Genomic DNA, 22695 nt, shown 5'->3' with positions numbered 1-22695 from the left:
TTAATTAAATCAACAGCTTAAAAGATATAGAACTGAAATATAGCTAAACAACTTCCTTGCTTACCGTTCTACGCACTCCTTTACTACAGCAAAATTGCCATCACCAATCACCTTTCCCACTCTGTATTTCTCAAGAATAGTGGATGAGCCTGAGCACTTGTTTCCATTCACACCTGCACAAAAAGCAAGGACAATAATGTAAGGTGGAGAGAGACATCAGCAATATGGCATATCCCCACAGAGTTCAAGAGTACAGTGTAGATATTCCTAGATACAAAATAGGAATGTAAAAATAAACTATGTTCAGTACAATTTGTCCCTTTGTTTTTATTTCAAAACAGCAACAAGAACGGTTAAAGCTTAATCAGAGCTGTGTGACCTTCTTGTCCTTGTTAACACATAAGAAAAACATTGATATATTATTGTCATTTCTATGTTGACAAATCCCAAAAGTGACAGAAATTCTAGTTAAATGTTTAACTCCAGCTATGTCCTGACACATTTAGCTTTTTATTAAGAGGGCCTTCTTTTTAAATTTTATTTTTCTTTGGTGTTTTCCTTGAGCACAAAAAAAAAAAAAAGGAACGGAATTACAAATTCATGAAAAACAGTAAACATTTGGTAATGTAAAAAAAGACAGTTATGCATTTAACTAATGAGGAAAATTTCAGATGACTAATTAAACATATTTTATGTTGTTTGAGGCCCTTCTCATACCATAAAAAAGTAACAGCTCTTGACTCCTCCTTGCTTAGCACAGACAGCAGCTATCATACAAGTCTCTTGGCTAAACCACCTATGCAAGACCTTCTCTAAGGTGCAACAACATATCCAACCAAATATTGAAGACTGCAATTACACTTTGCTTGTGTATTAAAATTAAACCAAAAACATTCAAGAGACATTACATTTTACTGACAACATTGCCTATGGATCTCATTGTCTTTGATTTGTTTAATTAAAGAGCTAGTCAGGTCCCAGTCGTCTAGAAAATTTGGCACTGAAATTCTATGTACCAAATTTCTTGTCATAGTGCCAAACTACAGATAACTTTTATAACTGCTAATGTTAAGGGTTTTTTTTAAAAAAACATTGTATCTTTCCTTAAAAACCAGTTAATTCTACAGTATAATAGCGTCATCCCATTTTAAAGACTTAATCGCTTTATTAAAGGAGACAAGAACTAGTTTTAGATCATAGCAACACTTCTATCTACATTGGAAATAGACGTCAAGTAAAGTGGGGACAAATAAGATCATTGCCTTAAAACCTGTTCTTTATTAAGTTTCTTGTCTTGCTCTCCCATCCTGACTACAACCACTCTTTCACACACATTAAGAGACATCAATTTGCAAGTATTTTTGTAGGAACAAGATCACAAATGCTTTACTAGCCTCCCTATTCTCAACAGATTACTTATTTGGTAATGAAAAACAAAAAGATTAACAAAGTTCCCACAATGGTCACAGAGATTTATCCATAAGATGATCTCCTACAGAACTGAAAAGGTAAGTTTAGAATAGGGGGGCTGGCTGGTCTGATGACTCCACTTGCAGCAAAATGGGCTACCAAGAGGAAGACTACAGTTCCAATCCAACTGCAAACACCTTACTTTTGCGGGGTCACCATAGACACAATGTTCATAATTTCCGTGAATGGGCTGACTGTATCACTCTAAAGTGCCCACTGGGATTTGACTGAAGAGCAGGGGTTTTTATTCATTTTGCACCCTACAGCTTTCTCCAGAATGACTTGGTGAAGCTGCAGCTGGGGAGAATGTTGCTTGGGAGCAAGGAGATGATTATAAATATGGACTAGTATAATGCTATAAAGATGGACTGGGTGAAAAACCTTGAATATGGCAGTCTGAATACCTCAGGTCAGATCTTTAGAAACAAAGAAATCTTCTTGTAAAAGCGGCCTCAGTCCTGAAGTCAATACATAAAGAAAAATTTTAGACCAGAACTGCTGCTTGTAACATATTAAATCAAGTTATAAGAGGAGTGTATTAATGAAGATATTGCTATGGCATGCACGTTATGAGTTGTTGAGGTTAAGCACTCAGGATGAAACTCTCTCTGCATCCAGGCAGTCGTTAATGGGATTGTGTGGATTAGAGCATGTTCTGGACAGTGAAACCTTTTCCGAAATTCCTGTGTGTTGGTTGCATAACAACAGCATAAAAGAAGGGTAAATGGCCAGGCCATATTGCAAGACCATGTAACCTAGCTTTGGGTTAGAGGGTTTCCCAGGTGTAAATTCCAGGGAGCTGAGTCAATAATGTTTTGAGCAGTGAGATTCCAGGGGAACTCAGAAGAGAAAGAGGCTCAAGACAGCTGCCTCTTTGTAGGAGGACAGTGGTGGCTTCAGCTCACGGTTCTGAAAGAGGGATTTGTCTGTGCATCTTGTGTCATTTTGTTAAAGGAAAGAAGGTGTAGGTACATTTTGTAAATAAAACACTGATAATAGCCTGAGAGTGATTTGTCTTCCAATGGGAAACTGACCTGTAAGGTCTAAAAATCTGCTATCATTTGGTAAAGGGGTAATATTATTTAGAATCGAATTCATCTCTCTCACTGTACAGACTTGATATAGCAAGTGCAGTAACGGTTTATCGAACATTCAGTACCTAGTAAGGTATGTCAAGGATCTAAGATTAAAATCTGACGGATTGCTAGCAGTTGTCTAGTATCACCGAGCTAACAAAGTCACTTAAAGGTGAACAAAGATTTTGTAAAGGTTAGTAGCAGACAATGGTTTAAGTGCTTACCTTCAGGACTTATGCAATGGAATAGTTCAGGCACACCATTCACATTGGAAGAAGAGCCACAGTGTGGAGGAATCTATGGAAATATGCATAAGTCCATTATTTCTGATAATAAAGTTACTAAAATGAACAATAAGAAAACAAGTTATCTTCCCCAATTCAATTTTTATACATATTAATTTTTTATACTTATTCAACATAGTTACCTTGCCCTAGGGCTGCCCATAACAACTGGGATCCCAGTTCTGAGGCCCTGTTTATGAAAGGAGTCACACCACTGATTTCACTGGCATTAATCAATCACAGCAAATGACATTCTCTCTACTTTTGTGAAGTGATACTTGGGCTTTATGGGGTCAGTGTGGGGAAGGGAAAGTCCGTCCTCCCCCAAACCAAGGGACCAGTAAGGACTACAAAAATTTTCACATCTAAGCCAGATTCAAAACCTGTAGTAGCCAAGAGTCATTACTACACACAGTTCAGAGGCCAATACACGACGAGTCGGTGGTCTCAGTCCATAACCTAAAGTCCACCATCACAACTGGTACTGTTTGTAGTTTCATTAATAGAACTTCCCTCTCACCCTGATGCATAGTCTCTTTAGATTAGCGCTGAGGCATGCTGGGAGGGTGGTATAGGGAGGCTTGCATTGCCACCACTAATTTCTATGTCTTAAAGGAGAATTTCAATATCTAAGGCTGGCAGTCTGGCACCTCTATGAGCACTAAAATTAGCTTTACATTTAGTGGGGACAGGGCCGTCCCTACCCATACACAAAGTACGCAGCTGCGTAGGTCACCAGAAAATTTGGGGCACCAAATTTTCTGGTGCCCTGCGTGCTGCTCTAGCCCCTGTCCCGCCTCTTCCCACCCCCACTCCACCCCTTCCCCAAAGCCCCCACCCCTCTCTGCCCTAGCCCCACCCCACTCCCCTGAGGACTGCAGGAGGGCCGGGCCTGCACTCACCAGCGGTGGGAAGTGCTGCAACCCGGCCCCAGCTGTGCTGCCAGAGAGTGCAGGGGGGTGGTTCCTTCCCACCCCCAAAGACAGCCCACCCTCCCCCCCCCCAGAGGCCTGGGACCCCCCACACACACCCCACAGGGGGGCTGCATATGGCCCCAGAATAGCTAGGGTCGACCCTGAGTGGGTTTTTTTTTATATTAGTTCTAAGCATTCACTTTAGTAACAAGAGAAACTGAAGTCACGTAACTGTTCTACATCCCAACTGAACAATGCATTTTTACTATTATATATAAGAATAGAGACAGAGTAAACAATTTTTTAAGGAGAAATTCAGACAAGATGACATTTCCCACAGTAATTCCATTTTACAGGTACTATATGTTAACAGGGTCTTCACAACTAATTAAGAAAAGTTCTTGCCTCACATCACATCACAGTGATATATAAAGCAGTGCAGTGTTATTATAAAAGGAGGCAGGGACTTGTGCAATGAATAAATTGAAAGCAATCAAACAGTGAAAATGTTTTATGTACTAGAATGTTAAGTTTTACAAGGCTTCCTATTTCAGTTCAAAACATATGGGTGCTTTATTAAATTAATAGGTATTTAAAAGCACCCTCCTTCGTCCTTTACAAGATACTTCTACCTGTTCCCTGGGGGTTTTTCTCACTTATTTCATGGGTTAATACAGTTCTCACCATTCTCAAAGGATTAAAATGCTTCTCTGCCTTAAGCTCAATATCTGCTGAAACAAGGCTTTGCACAACACCCGGGAATGCAAGTGCAGCATTTTCAATTTCAGCTAACATTGTCTCGTTACATTGCTGAATATTTTAAGTCATTAACACTACTGTCAGTGAAGTAACTGAACTGGCAGAAAGATTTTGTTAAAGTCTCACATAATGCTCATGAGTGCTCAAGTTTCCAGTGGCATCTAAAGTGACAAAACAGCTAAAGGTACAGTGACTAGCTATGGTGCAACTTAATTTTATGAAGCCGCAGAAAAAATGCTGCTTGTCAGTTAGCGTCAGCAGCAACTGGATAGTTGCCACTTCCTATTGACAACTTTTAAACAGCATAAGTTAATTCATAACAAAAGCAGCATTATCTAGTTGCTATAAAGGAGTTAGGAACTGAATCCAGGTGTCCTGTTTATGACATTAACAGAAGATTGTAAGGTATCAGAGGGGTAGCCGTGTTAGTCTGGTTCTGTAGAAGCAGCAAAGAATCCTGTGGCACCTTATAGACTAACAGATGTTTTGCAGCATGAGCTTTCGTGGGTGAATACCCACTTCTTCGGATGCAAGATTGTAATTCAGTCAGTCAGTGACTTAATGACTCAGTGCTACGGCTTCTCCAAATGTAAAATGAGGATAATAATGTTGACCCATCTTTGTACAAAAGTCTGAGTCATCAGCAAAAATATCTAATCTCTCTTTTGGTTATGATTTAAAAATGTCATTGAATAAGTGATAATAGGTGAAGATAGCAAATCATCCAATCCACATTTCTAGATGGCTTTATCCTTGCGAGATGCAGGATAGTGAAATGTACTAGAATCTTACTCTATAGTGAGCTGGGATAGAAAAATGCAGGCAAGAATAGCAGAAAGGCAAGAGGAAGGATGGTGGTGTGTGAGATTAAGGCACTAGACTAGGACTCAGGATTTTAGCCCCAGCTCTGCCCCACTTACTGCATGACTTTGGGCAAGTAATAACCTCTTTAGGTCTAATCCACCACCTACTGAAATCAATGGGAGTTAATGGGCTGTGGATCAGATCCTCTGTGCCTTAATTCCTCAGCAGTAAAATTGGGGTAATAATCCTTGCAGCGTTCTGGTGAGATAGGGAAATAATTCCTCAATGCCTGTGAGGGGGTCAGACACTAAATTGATGAGGAAGGGAAGGGACATATAAGCAGATAGTCTGTGTGCATATACTTACAAAGCAGAGCAACTATATTTATGTTTTCGGATGACCAGCATTTGCAATATCCCTTGAATTTCTTTTTATACAACAAAATGATTTAATAGCAATACTGTGGGTAGTCTTGTTAAAGAGATTATTTTTTAAAACCTGCCACAGATTAGAAAGTTATTTTTCTATTCTGTGAAGAGCTAAGGGACAATTCCAGCAGCCAGCTACCCCAGTTAAGTTGGCAGGCACAGCTCCATAAGCACTCCCTGCACCACAATGCTTGGCTACACTTACAAATTTGCAGCGCTGCAGCAGGGTGTGAAAACACACCCTCTGCAGCGCTGCAAATTGCGCGCAAAAGCGCCAGTGTGTCAGCCCCCCAGCGCTGGCCCGTGCTCAGTGCTGTCCGCTCCCCCCACGAGGGGGAGGGGATGGACAGCGTGGGGAGGCTTTCCCCAGCGCTTTCTGCGACTGACTGGGCGCTGGCGCTAGCAGCGCGCGCGCGCAGCGCTGCGCGCAGCGCCGCCGCGGTACACAGCCTCTTAAGATGGGGAAAGAGTCAGGGCACTGGACTTGCAAACAGACTCACCAGTCTACCATCCATTCCCTATGTAATAAGGGAAAAAACAGGCACAGAAATTACTGCATGTTCCTCAGAAACTCAGAGACTATATTAGTTAATACAATGAACATACTATCATTTTGCAGCCAGGAAATGAGAAGAAATCCTCATCTACTCCCAGCCCACACAAACTCCCCACTTCCTGTTCCTCTTACACAGTACAATCACAGGGACCATACACTGAGGAGAAGGATTTGGCCAAGAGGACTCTATTCTGCTCTCCAATTTCTGCAACAACTGTCAAAGAATTCATACTGAAAGGCAGAATTTGGCCCTACGGTGACCATGTAGTAGTTTAATCTTGTGCTGTTAACTAAAAGAGTAGAACTATCTTGTCTCTTAAAAACTGTGAATACATCCATCACTTTAGAATCTAGGCTCCATTTCAGTATCTAGCTAGGACTTCTGCTATTAGTTAAAAGTACCGTACATTAGTGTGATGCCGTATGATTGAGATATGATCATTTATATAATTGATATTGCCATTTAGACAATTGCAACACATCTTGTACAAAGTATATCCTGTAAGGTGTCAACAGCAAAGTTATGATATGATAAATATGATTATCCTGTTTATATGCATGAATCATTTTTGTATCTGAAGTTATAAATATTGGCTATGCGCTGGCTAAGGTTGCCAACATTCTACTTGCACAAAACTGAACATCCTTGCCCCACCCCCTGCCCCACCCCTCCTCTGAGGCCCCGCCCATGTCCTGCCCCTTCTCACTCCATTCCCCCCTCTCTGTTGCTCACTCTCCCCACCTTCACTCACTCACTCATTTTCACCAGGCTGGCTCAGGGGACTGAGGTACGGGAGGGGGCGAGGGATCCAGGGTGGGGCCAGAAATGGAGAGTTCAGAGTGAGGGAGGGAGCTCCAGGCTGAGGCTGTGGGTTGGGATGCAAGAGGGGGTGAGGGCTCTGGGGTGGGGCCAGGGATGAAGGGGTTGGGGTGCAGGAGGGACTCTGGGCTGGGGGGTGGAGCCGAGGGGTTCAAACTATGGGAGGGGACTCTGGGCTGAGGCAGGGGGTTGGGGAGTGGGAGGAGGTACGGACTCTGGGCTGGGGGTGTGGGTTCCGGGGTGGGGCCAGAAATAACAGGTTCAGTGTGCAGGAGGGGGCTCTGGGCTGGGGGTTGGGGTGCGGGGGGTGTGTGAGGGCTTTGGCTTGGGATGCAAGTTCTAGGGTAGAGCTGGAGATGAGGGGCTTGGGGTGCAGGCTGGTAATGAGGGGTTCGTAGGGCGGGATGGAGGTCAGGGCTGGACCAGGGGGTTGGGGCCCTGGAGGGGGTTAGGAGTGCAGGCTCTGGGCAGTGCTTACATCAAGCAGTTCTCAGAAGCAGTGGCATGTTCCCCCTCCAGCTCCTACACAGAGGCATGGGCCAGGTGGCTCTGCATGCTGCCCTGTCAGCAGGTGTCACCCCCGCAGCTCCCGGCCAATGGGACCTGCAGGGATGGCATTTGGGGCAGAAGCAGCATGCAGAGCCCTCTTGCTGCCCCTACACATAGGAGATGGAGGGGGGACATACTGGCTGATTCCCGGGAGCCTGCCAGCCCTGCTGCACGGTACCACCAACAGGACAGTCAACAGCCCAGCCAGCGGTGCTGACCGGAGCTGCAAGAGTCCCTTTTCGACCAGCTGTACCGGTCGAAGACGAGACATATGGTCACTCTAGTGCTGGCATCCTACATATGTGCTATATTCCTGAGTAACACTCACCACATAAAATCTACATTGGAGCCAGACTGCACATTGTGAATGGACTATTCAACTGATGGCCCATTAAACACCACTTAACTCTCACAGTAGGCCACAGAAGAAGCTCGTCCCTGCCTGGTGAGCCTTCCTGTGAGTGCTTTAGCCAGAATATAGGTAATGGCATGTGACTTGCTCATGTGACCCAGCACTCCATCTATGTCTGTACTTTTTCACACACTAAGCCAGGGACTTTGTTTCAGACAGTAAAAATTCCATCCACATGGGAGAAGGTATAGAAGAGCCAACATCTCCATTTTGCCTCTTCAATGTTCTAATCTCTGGACTATGGATTTACACTAAAGGAGCACAGTGAGGACTGAGGACATTCCAATCTTCTGGAAGACACCAGAGACTTTACAAGCCAGCAGTCTGTAACATCACTGCTACAAACCTGATACAAGAACTTTGTAATGATTGTATGTATATGAATTCGACTATTTTAACTCTCTCCTCTTTCTTTTCTCTTATAAATAAACCTTTCGATACTTGATACTAAAGGACTGGCAACAGTGATTGAGTAAGATGTGAGTTATATATTGACCTGGGTATGTAGCTGATCTTTTGAGATTAGAAGAACCTTTTGTTTGATTAAATTTGTTCTCAATAACTACTCATCATAAAGTCCAGTGGCTGGGTGGTGAAGCAAGGGTCGGAATGCCTAAGGAGACAGCATTTTTGACTTGCTGTCAACCAGTGTAGTAAGACAGAAGTTTAGAATAACCACCAGATGAGGGGTGAGTCTGCCCTATTTCTCAGCAGTTTGTCCTGAATCTGGTATTCTCAGCTATGCTCCACTGAGGCACACAGTGGCAGTTAGCACTTTTTTTTTTGGTGCAGTTTAGCAATCTTCACCTTTGCCTTCCCTCAAGTCACATCCTGTTTTCACATAACATCCAGAGCAAACACTAAACCAAAGCAACACAGCATTCAGTGACACACAGAAGACACTTTACAACACACACACGATTTACAAAACTAGTCAAATATAGTGTTACAAAGCCTCACTTACACTGCCAAAAAACAAACAAAACCCACAAAATCTGTTCTAAAAATCAAACCTGTCCAACTAATGTTTTAGCTTCCTCAAGCAGAAATGTGTAAAACCAAAACCTCTGCGGAAGAGTATTAATTTTCCACAGCTTCACAAACATCCAACATGCTGTTCTGTATATGGAATTATTTTATAGTGGCTGCTTGACAAAGCTGGAGAAGTTGGGTGACATTCTGATATATGGCCTTGCAACAAGGACACTCACAGTATATGTGCCTATGAATTTAAAGCATGTATTTTGGTGCTCAGTGTGACAAGATGCAAGGAACACATTAATTTAGCCTAAGGAGTATGGCATGACTAACCATTCTTGCCATCAACCCAATTCCCAGTCATTCATTAATATCGAGAGAGAACTCCATGCCACAGAAACTAGTACTGGGTACAAAGCCTGGGAAACCTCATTTTAAAACTAACTTAAAGGAACCAATTTCTTTTTTAATACAGCGGCTTCCCAAAAACCTGTCAGTTTTCGTCACATCATGAAGCTTATCACCTGAAATTTTAAATTAACTGAAGACTCAGAAAAATTAAGCTTATAAAAGTAAAATATTATTTATTGGAGAGAGATAGGACCCACTGCATACAGTACTATTTCTGCACCACTAAGGTTTCTTTAAGTTCATCCCTAAGGAAATAATCTTGTACAGAAAGTGTTTAGTAAGCCACTATACTATATAATTACATTATGACTACATTAGTGGTTGAGTTAATACTGACAGTTATAGTCTGTGCCAAATTAATGCTAGTGAAATCATTTGATTACATTCTACATATTATATTACACTGAATATTTCCACTGTAAGTCCATAAGAAGTGGCTCTAGGAATTTAAAATAATCATTTGCAGTAGGCAGGAGACAAGTGAGTCATGTGGAATTGGATGTGGTTTGTATCTTTATAGTTTATAATTTGTATTACAATGTCATCATAAATCTGCTAACAGTATTTCATAGGAAATACTGTATGAAGAACAACATTTAATTTAACATTTAAATGCAAGAAATCCTTTTCCTTTCCCTGGCAGCAGCTATGCCACAAACATTATTATGGTGAAATGGTGAATGTTTCCAAAAGACCTAAGAGGAACCCTCTGACTCCCACAAGCTGATATTGTTTTGAGGTTGTCTGCAAGACTAAACAGCTTTTGATATTCTCCAATCTGATTCTTAATGAGTTTAAATATTTATATTATTTCTATAAAAGGAAAGGAAGCATCTTTGTGAAGACAAGTGCAGGGCTTTTCCAAAGACACAAGTGTTCCCCATACTCCTTCAAACAGTCAACTGCATGACTACCACAGCAATACAAGGACAGAACAAGATGGGAGTGATGAAAAAGTCAGTGGTACTTCATAAAGCTGTTTCAAATCTGGCCAAGGACCATTGAGATAACCCAAAATAAGGCTTACAGAATTACAAGAGGGCCAGACAGCTGCAATGAAATTACCTATCACTACTCCCCGAGCACGCCCCCATCCCCAGTTATGAGTAATTATTTAATTCTGGATATAGGTCTCCAGGGCCACCCAGAGGATTCAGGGGACCTGGAGTCCTCGGTGGTGGTGGGCCCCTGCTTTGGCAGTAATTCGGCAGCGGGGGGTCCTTCCGCTCCAGGACCTGCCGCCGAAGTGCCCCAAAGACCCGCGGCGGGGGTCCCCGCTGCTGAATTACCGCAGGTCCGGGGGTGGAAGGACCCCCCGTTGTGGGTCTGTGGGGCACTTCGGCGGCGGGTCCCGGTGCGGAAGGACCCCCCACCGCCGAATTACCACCAAAGACCCGGAGCGGAAGAAGCTCCAGGGGCCTGGGCTCCGCGAGAGTTTTCCGGGGCCTCCGGAGCGAGTGAAGGACCCCGCTCCAGGGCCCCCGAAAAACTCTCGTGTGGGCCTCTGCGGGGCCCGAGGCAAATTGCCCCACTCCCCCCCCCCGGGCGGCCCTGTAAGTCTCTTATGCAGTCAGTCACTCCAACAAGACAATATGTGGAATAAGATGAACAGATGCCTGCTGATGAGACAAAAAAAACCCCAAAACCTTCTTTTCTCTCCTCCCGCCCTCACCCAAAAAAACATAAAACCAAGCTCAGATTTTCTTGGAAGAGGCTATGAGAAAAGTACCGCATCTTATATACACATCTCACTGATAAAACAACTTTCTTTAAAGGTGTTAGAAACTAAGGTGTTTACTTTAAGCTTGAAGATGACATGCAAATTAGATGCTGTCTTGAATAGAAATGAGTGATAAGGTCTTAACTATGCAGCTGAGGATCTGGAGTGTTATTCATATATTTAATTCTCCTACATGTCTACCTGAAGTGACTAGAAAACAGCTGGAATGCACATACAGTCAGCAGAAAGCATGGTCTCTAGTTGGTGGCCAACTATTTGTATTTGACTATTTTAATTTTTGGAATATATAACGTGATAGGTATGAAACAGAATATTGAAATAGATAATACATAGCATGGAACTTTAGGAAGCTCATTTGCTAAAGGCAATGAGGGAGTTTGAATATTACAAGAATGTCTTCATTGCTATAAAAGGTGACAAGATAACCACTATGAGTGAGCATTTGCATATGGAAGCGTGGTACTAAGAAAGGGCAGTGAAATAGCCACCAGAGTGTTATTTTAGGTTTTCCCACTTTAAAAAAAATAATAAAGCTCTAATCCATTTTGATTCATGGGACAAAACTGACAAAAGACTGAGGCTTTAAGCCAGGACAGTCCCAGGACAAAGTCCTCACTGTCACTGACATATTGCTTTATATTTACTTGCTCATTGCAGTTCTTGTCCCAGAACCCCATCCTACAGTGAAAGACTCCATTATTTTTGTTTGGTCTTCTGCTTGATTTCAAATTCTCTTAATTAACTCAATGGGAGAGATCCTGTTATAAATGGGACCCAGCAGTCCCACGTTTGGCTGATGCACTATATATTAAATTCTTCACTTTCTACTGCAATATCAAGTACTTGACAGGGCTGCATTAGAAATGTTGAAGAACTACGCTGACATTACTGCCATGCAGCTCAAAATCTCTTCAGCAAGAGTGTTCAGAATTCCGAGCCCATCTATGATAGCTGTAAATTGGCTTTACACTAAGTAGCATGTTCATGTTTCCCTTTCTAGCACAGACAGGCTAAATCTTTCTAATCTATTACACCATCAGTAAAGATATTTAAATATAAATATCTGAAGGCAGTGTCTAAAGGACTCCTCTAACAAGCTCTATTATTTTTATTTCACTATAATAAAATGATCAACTTTGCGGAAGTTTATATTTTTAAAATTGAACATGCTAACATGATTAAAGGGAAATTTTAAAAAAATTTAACCCCACAAGAATATAGGCTCTGATCCAGCAAATCACTTACGTGCATGCTTAACTCATTGACATCAGTAGGACTAGTCTCATGCTTAAAGTTAAGAATGCACTTAAGTGATTTGCTGGATCAGAGCCATCAGGGGCGGCTCTAGACATTTCGCCGCCCCAAGCAGGGCGCTCTGCCGGTCGCTGGTCCCGCGGCTCCGGTGGACCTCCGGCAGGCATGCCTGCGGGAGGTCCACCGGAGCCGCCTGCCGCCCTCCCGGCGACCAGCAGAGCGCCCCCTGCGGCATGCCGCCCCAAGCACGCGCTTGGTGTGCTGGGGTCTGGAGCCGCCCCTGAGGGCCATAATGCCCTTTGACCGTAGTCATTTGGTTTCAACACATTGAAAACACACACTCTAGCACAGTGTTATTTAGTTGCTTAATCAGGTTTCCAAAACTATGCCTCAAAGTTAAAGCCTGTTTATTTACAGAAATTTACAAAGCAAGGCTGGGTTTTATGGAACCTAATTTCAGAAGAGATACACAAAGTATCTGCTGGACACACCAATCACCTAAACCGTTTTGCTGCTGTGGTTTTCACCACATGGATTGTAAAAACAGTTTTAAAATGTCAGACAGAAAATGAAACATTTTAGCTGAATTAACCAGTCTGAGATGAGTTTCAAAAAACACTTCACAAATCCTGATGTCTATTAATAACCAAACACACACAAGGGAGCATTGGAAAGTCCGAGACCATGCTTTAAAATCTCATAATGTTAAGTACTTGATTCCTCTTTTCCCCTAAATGAAAGCTTCTGACAGATTTGATTAACCCTTTCAAATTGGGAGTTTGCTTTTTTTTTTTTTTAAATGGTGCAGTGCTATCTAGTAGCAGCAGATGTAGTGGATCTGCTGAAGCCAAGGAGAAAACATGTATTTTAAGAGCATTATATATCTGGGTCACTGGAGATGCCAACCAGAAGGGTTGTACTTTTCAACGGTCAGTCATAAGCTTATAGAAGAGTAAAAAGAACACTGTCCTCCTTGTTAAGTCATCCTGCATTATCCAAGACACTATCATGGTTTGTTTGACTGTCAAATTTCTGAATGACTCAGCAAATCAGAATCTATGCTGAAAAATGAAAGTAAGCCTCTCCCCAACACTCACATTATGCACAATGATCTTCCAATTGATGTGAAAAAAGTTCAGAGGTTTGATTAAAACTAGGGCAGTTAACTCATGCGATTAACTCAAAAAAACTAATCATGATTTTAAAATGTCATCGCTATTAACTGCAGTTTTAATCACACTGATAAACAATAGAATAACAATTGAAATTTATTAAATATTTTTGGAAGTTGTTCTACATTTTCAAATATATTGATTTAAATTACAACAGAATACAAAGTGTACAATGCTCAGTTTATATTATAAATATCTGTATTGTAAAAATGATAAAGTAAACCCCTTTTTAAATTCACATCATACAAATACTGTAGTGCAATCTCTTTACCGTGAAAATGCAACTTAAAAATGTAGATTGTTACATAACTACACTCAAAAACAAAACAATGTAAAGCTTAAGCGCCTACAAGTCCACTCAGTCCTACTTCTTATTCAGCCAATTGCTAAGACAAACAAGTTTGTTTACATTTACAGGAGATAATGCTGCCCTCTTCTTATTTACAATGTCACTTGAAAGTGAGAACAGGTGTTCGCATGGCACTTTTGTAGCCAGTATTTACATGCCAGATATGCTAAACATTCATATGCCCCTTCATGCTTCGGCCACCATTCCAGAGGACATGCTTCCATGCTGATGATGCTCATTAAAAAAATGTGTTAATTAAATTTTGACTGAACTCCTTGGGAGAGAATAGTATGTCTCCTACTCTGTTTTACCCGCATTCTGCCATATATTTCATGTTATAGCAGTGTGTAGAGGGGCAGTCACCCCGCTCCGGCCCTGAAGAGATTAAAACAGCCCTGGGAAAGGGCTGCCCTGGGGATCCAATAGGGGAGGCTGATTAGGAAGGCAGCCACAGCTGGGGCCATGCCCAATTAGGAGACAGCTGGCCCTATAAAATGGCTGGGGGCCAGGAGCTGGGGCAGTCTTTCTTTAGCAGTGGAGAGAGAAGGACCTAGCTGCCTGGGGGCAGGGTACCAGAGGTAGAACAGTGCTGGGGAAAGGCAAGAGGAGCTGGGGAGCTCCAGCCTGGCAACCTAGGCTGTAGTAGGACTGAATGGACTTGTAGGCTCCAAAGTTTTACATTGTTTTGTTTTTGAATGCAGTTATTTTTTGTACAGTTATAATTATTTTGCAGTTATAATTCTACATTTGTAAGTTCAACTTTCATGATAAACAGATTGCATTACAGTACTTCTATGAGGCGAATTGAAAAATACTATTTCTTTTTTTTTACAGCAAATATTTATCAAAAATAAATATCAAGTGAACACTGTATTGTAACTGAAACCAATATATTTGAAAATGTTAAAAAAAATCCAAAAATATTTAAATAAATGGTATTCTATTATTCTTTAATCATGCAATTACTTTCTTCAATCACTTGACAGCCCTAATGAAAACTCATACCAATATCCAGTAGTGTGTGATAGCATGTGTTGTTTCCATGGGTACCCCAGTCATTTACTAACCCATCCTCACAAAAGCACTGTGTCACAGTAACTTTCCTTCCGTCAAGGAACACCTCTACCTCGATATAACGTGACCCAATATAACATGAATTTGGATATAACACAGTAAAGCAGTGCTCCAGGTGGGCGGGGCTGCGCACTCTGGTGGATCAAAGCAAGTTCGATATAATGCGGTTTCACCTATAATGCGGTAAGATTTTTTGGTTCCCAAGGACAGCGTTATATCGAGGTAGAGGTGTATTTATGAAAGGGCCTGATCCTGCAATCTTTACGTAGGTTAAATTCCTATTGACTTCAATATCATCCCCCAGATTCCGGTGCAAGTTTTGCCTGAACAAACACTGCAGGATGGGGACTTACAACAGCATCCTGAGCTGGTTGGTTAGCTCACTGAATCAGTAGCAGAATGACATTCTGGATGAAAGTTTATCAGGGCAGAAAAAAGCCCCTCTATAAAAAGATAAGCTGTTCTTCCTTCAAGAGTTTGTTTCCTGTGATTGGTTTTCTGCCCCTGAGGGTACCATTTCCATGGATCCAGTACACTGAGGAGAGGGAAATCCTTGGGGAGTGAAATAATTCTTCATTTTGCTTTGAAGGAAAAGTGGTATGAAGAGAATATGATGCAAGGGTCAAGGTCTGTGATCAAGAAAGAAAAATTGCTACTAAAGTCATTATGATTTGCTATTTTTCTACCCTGATGCCTGGAATTATCACTTAAGCTCTGCCCTGGTCTTTAGCATTTATTATCAAGCTTCAATCCTGTGGTGAAATACGCAATGTACTTAATTTGCCATACACTTTGCTCTGGAGATCGAGAAGATATTGGTGTTGCAAGGGTATTGTGTTTGCAGCTGCTATTCCTGCATGATCATTTCAATAAGTTGAAAATCAACCCTGATTTGTTCTCTTCTTCCAGACAAAAAGACCTCATCATAATTGTCTCCAATGATTATGCAACAATAGACACTGTTACCAGAATTGTTATCCACTTTAATCAAAGAAATGACCGTTTATTTTCTATACAGAATATCAATTGCCATTGAAAAGGGGAGCTCAATCAGCAGTATAGCATTCATAAGTAACCATAACTTCTCTTTTTTTTAAACTGTGGAGCAGAATGAGCATTTGGGTCTGTTTTTTTAAAAACCTTAAAAAAAAAAACAAGAAGGGAAGTGTCAGAGCCCTGCCCTTTGAATTCCTGAGAGCTACTGCATGAATTGTTGCACGTGCACACACATAAAACCACCAGCAATTTTTAAAATACCTTCTTAATTGTCTGTTAATATTCTACATATTAATACACGTCTACAATGAAATCAGCAGCCAAAACATTAACTTTTCAAACAAACCAACCCTCTGCATATCATCTTGTGCCTTCAACGTGTTAAATGTTCTGCCATGGTTTCAACATCTACATTTTTTCTCAGCTGCAGTCATGGTCACTTCCTGGACAAAAACAGCGAGGAGTCCTTCTGGCACCTTAGAGATTAACAAATGTATTTATTATTAAGGTGTCACAAGGACTCCTCGTTGTTTTTGCTGATACAGACTAACACGGCTACCACTCTGAAACCTGTCACTTCCTGGACAGCGATTCCTTGCAGCTTTATACAAGTGCAGGAAGCCAGCCTGTGCATGTAAGAACACAGTGTGCAACAGGGGACATAATCAGTGGGATAAGGCAAGGACTGCAAAGGCCCTACAAAATAATAAAATTGAATTTTTATTTTTCATAGATGGACAGGTCAAACCAAACACCACAAATATAATGGCCCCCTAAAAAGCACAGGTATAAATGTGTTACAATATTCCTGTTACTATTTTTATGTTAATTCTTTGACCCTCATGCATGCTTGTTGGAATACTTCCCAGAAACAGATGAGTGTTGGGAATGTATCCCAGAAACAGAAACAAGTGTGACAGAATGCATTAACTCCTTTTGGCATTGACCCCAAGATGAACCAGCTAAGCATACCCATCTCTCTAGTGACCAAAACACAGCTGGAGTCTACTTCGGAATAGCTGCATACCAGTGGGAAAAATGAGAGGTAGCTACTACTTCAGTAGGTACTTTATGTTTTTTGGATGATTAGTTTGTTTTTGCCATTTTCCAACTCTGATGATGCATGCATGGCTTATTTGACATGAAAATCCATTAGTACCAAGTATCGACTGAATTCAAAAATGGAAAATTACTGCAGAAGCTACTTGAGTGAAACTGACAGTGAAAGGGAGAGAGGACTTTCCACTTGATTAAAAATAGCTTGTTACTATCAGAAATTATCTCTATTAAAAGCAATCAGAATAGTAATTATTTGTAATTCTACATTAGTAATTTCATTGAGGTAAATGAGATAAAGCAGAAGAAATTGTTAAAATGTAGAAGCCGAAAAATCTTGTAAATAAGATACCCTCAATTCCACCAATAATGGTGTTTTATACCATAAGCAACTTCAGGATACAATACTGGAGATTTTTTGAGCCAAATTCTGATTTAAGATACTCAGTTGACATTTTCACAAGTAAAAACTGATATTGCTCCTACACGTCATTTTTTCAAGACAGAGTGCATAACAAGAAATCAATCTAAGCCCGTGTGCGAAGAGGAACTAGTATAGCTCAGCACTGTGGCCTCAGTGCAAGAGATGCACAAAATTACTACCAAGAACCAAGTAATTTAAGAATATACTGGAACTTATGTCAATCAAAATTCCTTTCTAGCAGGCTCACCGGGGAAGCCTGCCAGAAATCAGTGCACTATGCAGTCGAAATAGACAAAGATTCAATAATTAGTATGTCAAAAAACCCAAACCTGAGTACCACTCTAATTGTGATCTGTCCTTTCTGTGCTCTCTAAATTGAGACAATTATGTTTGATGAAATTATGCATCCTCTTTACAACCATTATGTTCAACAACGGGAACTGCAACTTAGAATGATCAGGGAGTGAATCCTCTAGTGCACTTGGAGAAATGCTGCAATGTATATATTCACTAGAAAATTCTCCTACAAAAGACAAGTAGCAAAAGTCTCGCCACCATTCTAGCCCCACAGATAAGGTAACGGGGCCAGAGCCCTGGTAAAGGGAAAGCCATGGTTTCACTAGGGGAGGATTCTCTTGGTGCAAGCACTGCGGAAGCCTGACAGCTGTAAGGCTGCTCTCAGAGAATCCCCTAATAAGCCCTAATGTAAGGGGCAGGAAGAGTTTGCCAGGGGCGAGAGGTGCTTGCCAGGGGTGGGGCAGCAACTTGCAGTGTTGCAGCCCATAGAGTAGCCCTGGGTGGTTACCAGAGCTTTAGGCTTTCTAAGTTGCATGGGAAGGGTGGCCTAGGCCTAAGCCAGGACATGGTTGTCTCCCTCTAACTCATTCATAAAACTCAGGTTAGGTGTGGAAAGGACCCTTAACCGGGTCTGTGCAATGGTTTGGCTAACTGGTTTTCCTTCCTCCCAGCAACCTGTAAAGTAAGACATCCCAGAATACACTGCTCCTTGGGCTGCTGGCGTTGTTCTGCATGCTGCTCTCCCCCGACTCTAATCCCTTGCAGAGGCAGTGTAGGATAGGTGCCCAGAGATGTAGGCAAAGAGATGGCTCAAAGCCACCAGCACACCCCCTCTCCCGCAACAGACTCAGAGTTGTGTGCTGCACCTCTTAGAAAGGCACATCACAGAATCTCACCCCAAATCTGCCAACTAACTTAAATCAATAATTAAACCAGCAAGAATGGCTTATGGACTAGAATTGGTTTTTGATTTCTTGTAGGTATGTATGTACTTTTGATTTGTATTCTTGAGCACCACCTAGAACTCTGTTCCATTAGTAAGGGGTTGGTTATCAGCATGAAAGTTTCAGTTTCTGCTGCAAAAGACCCAGCTGTGCAATACCTACCTTGAGTCCACGAAAGCTCCCCGGGCTGGTTGGTGAAGAGCTGGAGGACTTGGTAGATTTTGGAGTGGATATCTGGCTGCTGGGTGTTCCATTGACTGTCCAGAGCAACAAAGGCAACCAAGAGGAAGAAACAATTATTAAAAGATAAAAATGCAAATGCCTATTGCAATATAATGTGCCTCTCTGAGGTATTATCTGAGTTTACTCACATAAAGACTAAACAGGCCCAACCCCAACATCTCAGAAAGAATCATAAAGTCCAATACTGTATCCTTTGCTCAGTCAAACTCCCATTGGCCGGAAATTGGATGCATCCTTTGAACATACAAAACACTGCATTTCTATTCCAGTTTCATGAGAGCCAGTCTGCCTGTTGCCAGTGGGAGGTTTGGGTACACAAAGATAGGAGGACTGGGTCTTTAAGTTGCATAATTTATTGCGATATCATAACAAAATATTAAAGAGATACAATTCAGGTTGCCAAAATTTGACCTCCCTTTTCCTCTTCCCCATTTGCAAAGTCAACTTAATACTTTATAGGTGATTTGTGTTTTCATTTAAAATAAAGTGTGTGCGTTTTGGGGACCAAACTGTACTAGACTATAGGCTCTCAACTGAACCTTTAATAATACAGCATTGTGTGTAGGAAAAACATTTTCAAAAAAATTAACATTTCAATTTTGAACTTTCAAGAAGTTACTATAAGCATCAATGAAAAAATTCTGAGAGGACAGAAAAATTCTTCCTCCCCACAACCCCTGATGTCAAGAACCTACCCATTTTAACCCCTTTAATTATTCAGGGCCTAATAAAGCCTCCACTATACTCCTATTGGCTTAAGGGGCAGTTAGCTCAGTCCTACATTCTTCCAAAAAAGGGCTAAATCAGTGTCATTCATAAGATTGACCAAAGGAGTCTCTATTAAGTGATGCACTGTATTGCTTCTGCATCCAATCCTTGTTTGCCCGAAGAGAGGAAAAACTGATCAGGAAACTAAAGAGCAAAAAACCCCCAAAGAACACCACTTCACAGTGGGAGGAAGTTTCTCCTTTAAGAAAAACAAGAACCTGCCAACAAGACATTTTGTTTCCATGGAAACAAGTAACCACCTACACTTTCAGATGTGTGAAGAATTTCTCTAATGGGCTATGCACTACTCTTAAGCACAACCATTGTTTTTTTGCTGTGCAAATGCCAACCAACATACAATACTGAACTTCTCTGGGAACTGAGGAGTCTTCCTACACAGCTCTACTTTATTTTGTAATGCTTGAACAGTTGTGATCTCAGTGGTTACTATGACTACACAGTGGCTCCACAGTCTTAACAAATGATCCTCCCTGATGTGCATGATGCTAGGTTAAAAATTTATCTAGGGGATCAGTCTTCCTGGAATCTGATGACCATCCCAGTTCTGTTCCTGGCTCTGCTATCGAATCACTAAGGGGTTGATCCTACATTGCTAACATCAATGAAAGTTTTACCATTGGCTTTAACGAGATTAGGACCGAGCACCTTATGACCCCGGACAAGTCACTCTGAAGATTTTCAAAAACATCTACATGGAGCACAAGTCCCACTGAATGTCCCTTAGGCTCTTGGGAAGATCTCCTCTCTCTCGGTTACTCAGACATCCCTTCAGTAAAATGGGGATAATAAAGCTTCCTTAACTTCATAAATTGCATGAAAAGGCTTAAGTGTTAGTTATTATTTTATATTGTACTTCCTGGAAAGCCATATCTGAACTTCAAATTTTAAAATTCTAATCAGTAAAACAAACAAAAAAACCCAGCCTGTGAACATAAAAGAAGGTTGTCTAGAGAATTCTGCCTGAAATCAGCTAAGTAGTGCTATAGGAGCAGAAATTGTCACTTTTTTACATAGTTCATAGGAAGCTCACAATCTTGTGCCAGTCTTAGTATGTTTGGGTAGCCCTGCCTATGTGATAACTTTTACCTAGGTTTGTAACCAGTTAGTACCATATTTGTCTCTCAACCATTACATGCACAACATGGTAAACACTTAGTCACTGTAACAGCTGACCGTATGTTGCGACTGTCAGAGGCCTAGGCCGGGACATGGTTGTCTCCCTCTAACTCATTCATAAAACTCAGGTTAGGTGTGGAAAGGACCCTTAACCAGGTCTGTGCAATGGTTTGGCTAACTGGTTTTCCTTCCTCCCAACAACCTGTGAAGTAAGACATCCCAGAATACACTGCTTCTTGGGCTGCTGGTGTTGTTCTGCATGCTGCTCTCCCCCGACTCTAATCCTTTGCAGAGGCAGTGTAGGATAGGTGCCCAGAGATGTTTAGTAGCTACACAGTATTGTGCTGGAGACAACACAAGAAGAGACTGACCTGCGGATAGATCTCAACCATGTTTTCTGCAACCACTCTGGATGAGTGCTACAACATAGTTGTTACTGTAGTGAGAACAGATCCGTAGGGCCCAACCCTGGGATAGGCTGAGCCCCCTCAGCTCCCAAGAAGTGGAGATGTCACATGGACAGACTAAGAAAAGGGGGAAAGCAGCTGCCAATTGAAACTGCAATACCTTCCTTTGACATTCTCAATAAAAAGAGTCAGTCATTGTTTTATGTATTTCTAACTTGTTTGTTGCTGCTGATTGTTGTGCGTGTACACAAAGCTTTTCCTTTCTAAATCAGTTCTCCATTTGTAGGCATTTTAGGAGCAGGGTTTATGTCTTTCTGTATGATGTGTGGCAGCAGCACGCACATTTTGAGTATGAGTTATAATACAAATAAATACATTTCCTTTTCCCCAGTTCCTTAAATGGAATATGCAATGCCACAATTCATTAGTATATAAAAGATTTTTTAAATTTGAATTTCCAGTGTGGTCCAATATTGTAAGCCACTTGCCAATTAAGAATACATATATTTACGTGGGAAATGGAGGTGGTTGGGTTTTTTTTGTTTTGTTTTTTTTAGGACACAGCTGACCCATTTTTCCACATAAAGACATTGTCAGATTGTAGATCTAGGACTTAAACGGCAGAGATCCAAGAAAAACTATATTTATTTAATTTGCGTCACAAAAAGTTGGAAAACATATAGGGCCTGACTTGTTCTGGTGTAAGTTAGTAGCAAATCAGTCCCACATTATTCTGAATTTAGCTACATTTTCAGCAATTCTCAGTCTCAGCTCCAGCTAATCTTGTCTGGTGGTGTTGGTTAAAATTTCTCATCATCATACACTCTAGAATGACTAAATACATTCATGGCTTGGAAGGCTGCTTCTCTATATGTAGTCAAATTATACCTTAATAAATCTAATTTTACTGCACTGTCTGCAGATGTCTGGCAGTTACAAGAATCACTCACACTCTCAATCTCTTGCCCACTCAAAGACCTACAGTAACAAGTAGGATAGATCCAACATGCTTTGGTTTTCCAGAGCACAAAATGTGTGTGGCAAACTGTAATACATTCATGGAAATGGAGAGAAGGGTAAATGGAAAGGTAAGAGGCACGATGGTGAGATAAAGCCATAATAATAATGGCTCACCTGGGGATTTTGCTGTAGAATAAGCACTGGAGTAGTGGCCACCCCTCTTTACTGCACTCATTCATTTGACACAAAGGAGAAAGACATTAAGGAGAGAAGTTACTGAGCATACGCACATAAAGGAAGAAAGGTAAATGCACAAGCAACAACCACCACCAAAAACTGAAAGAGAAAGTATGGTGAGTATAAGCATAAATACCAAACGATTTGGGGTAAAATCCTCAGATCACCTAAGTGA

At 41.4% G+C, this 22695-nt stretch overlaps 1 protein-coding gene across 18 annotated transcripts in view; it reads right to left on the bottom strand.

The window, feature by feature from the left end:
• DCLK2 (doublecortin like kinase 2) overlaps positions 1-22695 on the bottom strand; it is a 137662-nt gene that overhangs the window by 46314 nt on the left and 68653 nt on the right. For 12 of the 18 annotated variants that reach the window (XR_005599635.1, XR_005599634.1, XR_005599636.1 and 9 more), the window contains 4 exons: positions 22458-22508; positions 18931-19025; positions 2771-2843; positions 65-173 (listed from right to left, as the gene is read on the bottom strand). Coding sequence is in view for 14 of the 18 variants with exons in the window: in XM_039542028.1 (XP_039397962.1) it covers positions 65-173; positions 2771-2843; positions 18931-19025; positions 22458-22508 (328 nt within the window). In the remaining 4 variants the exon portion in view is untranslated. The other 6 variants (XR_005599637.1, XM_039542021.1, XM_039542031.1 and 3 more) reach the window with 5 other exon arrangements.

Source organism: Mauremys reevesii, linkage group 5 (assembly GCF_016161935.1).
Source record: "Mauremys reevesii isolate NIE-2019 linkage group 5, ASM1616193v1, whole genome shotgun sequence".
Classification (NCBI taxonomy): Eukaryota; Metazoa; Chordata; order Testudines; family Geoemydidae; genus Mauremys; species Mauremys reevesii.
This window is presented reverse-complemented; position numbering and strand designations above follow the sequence as displayed.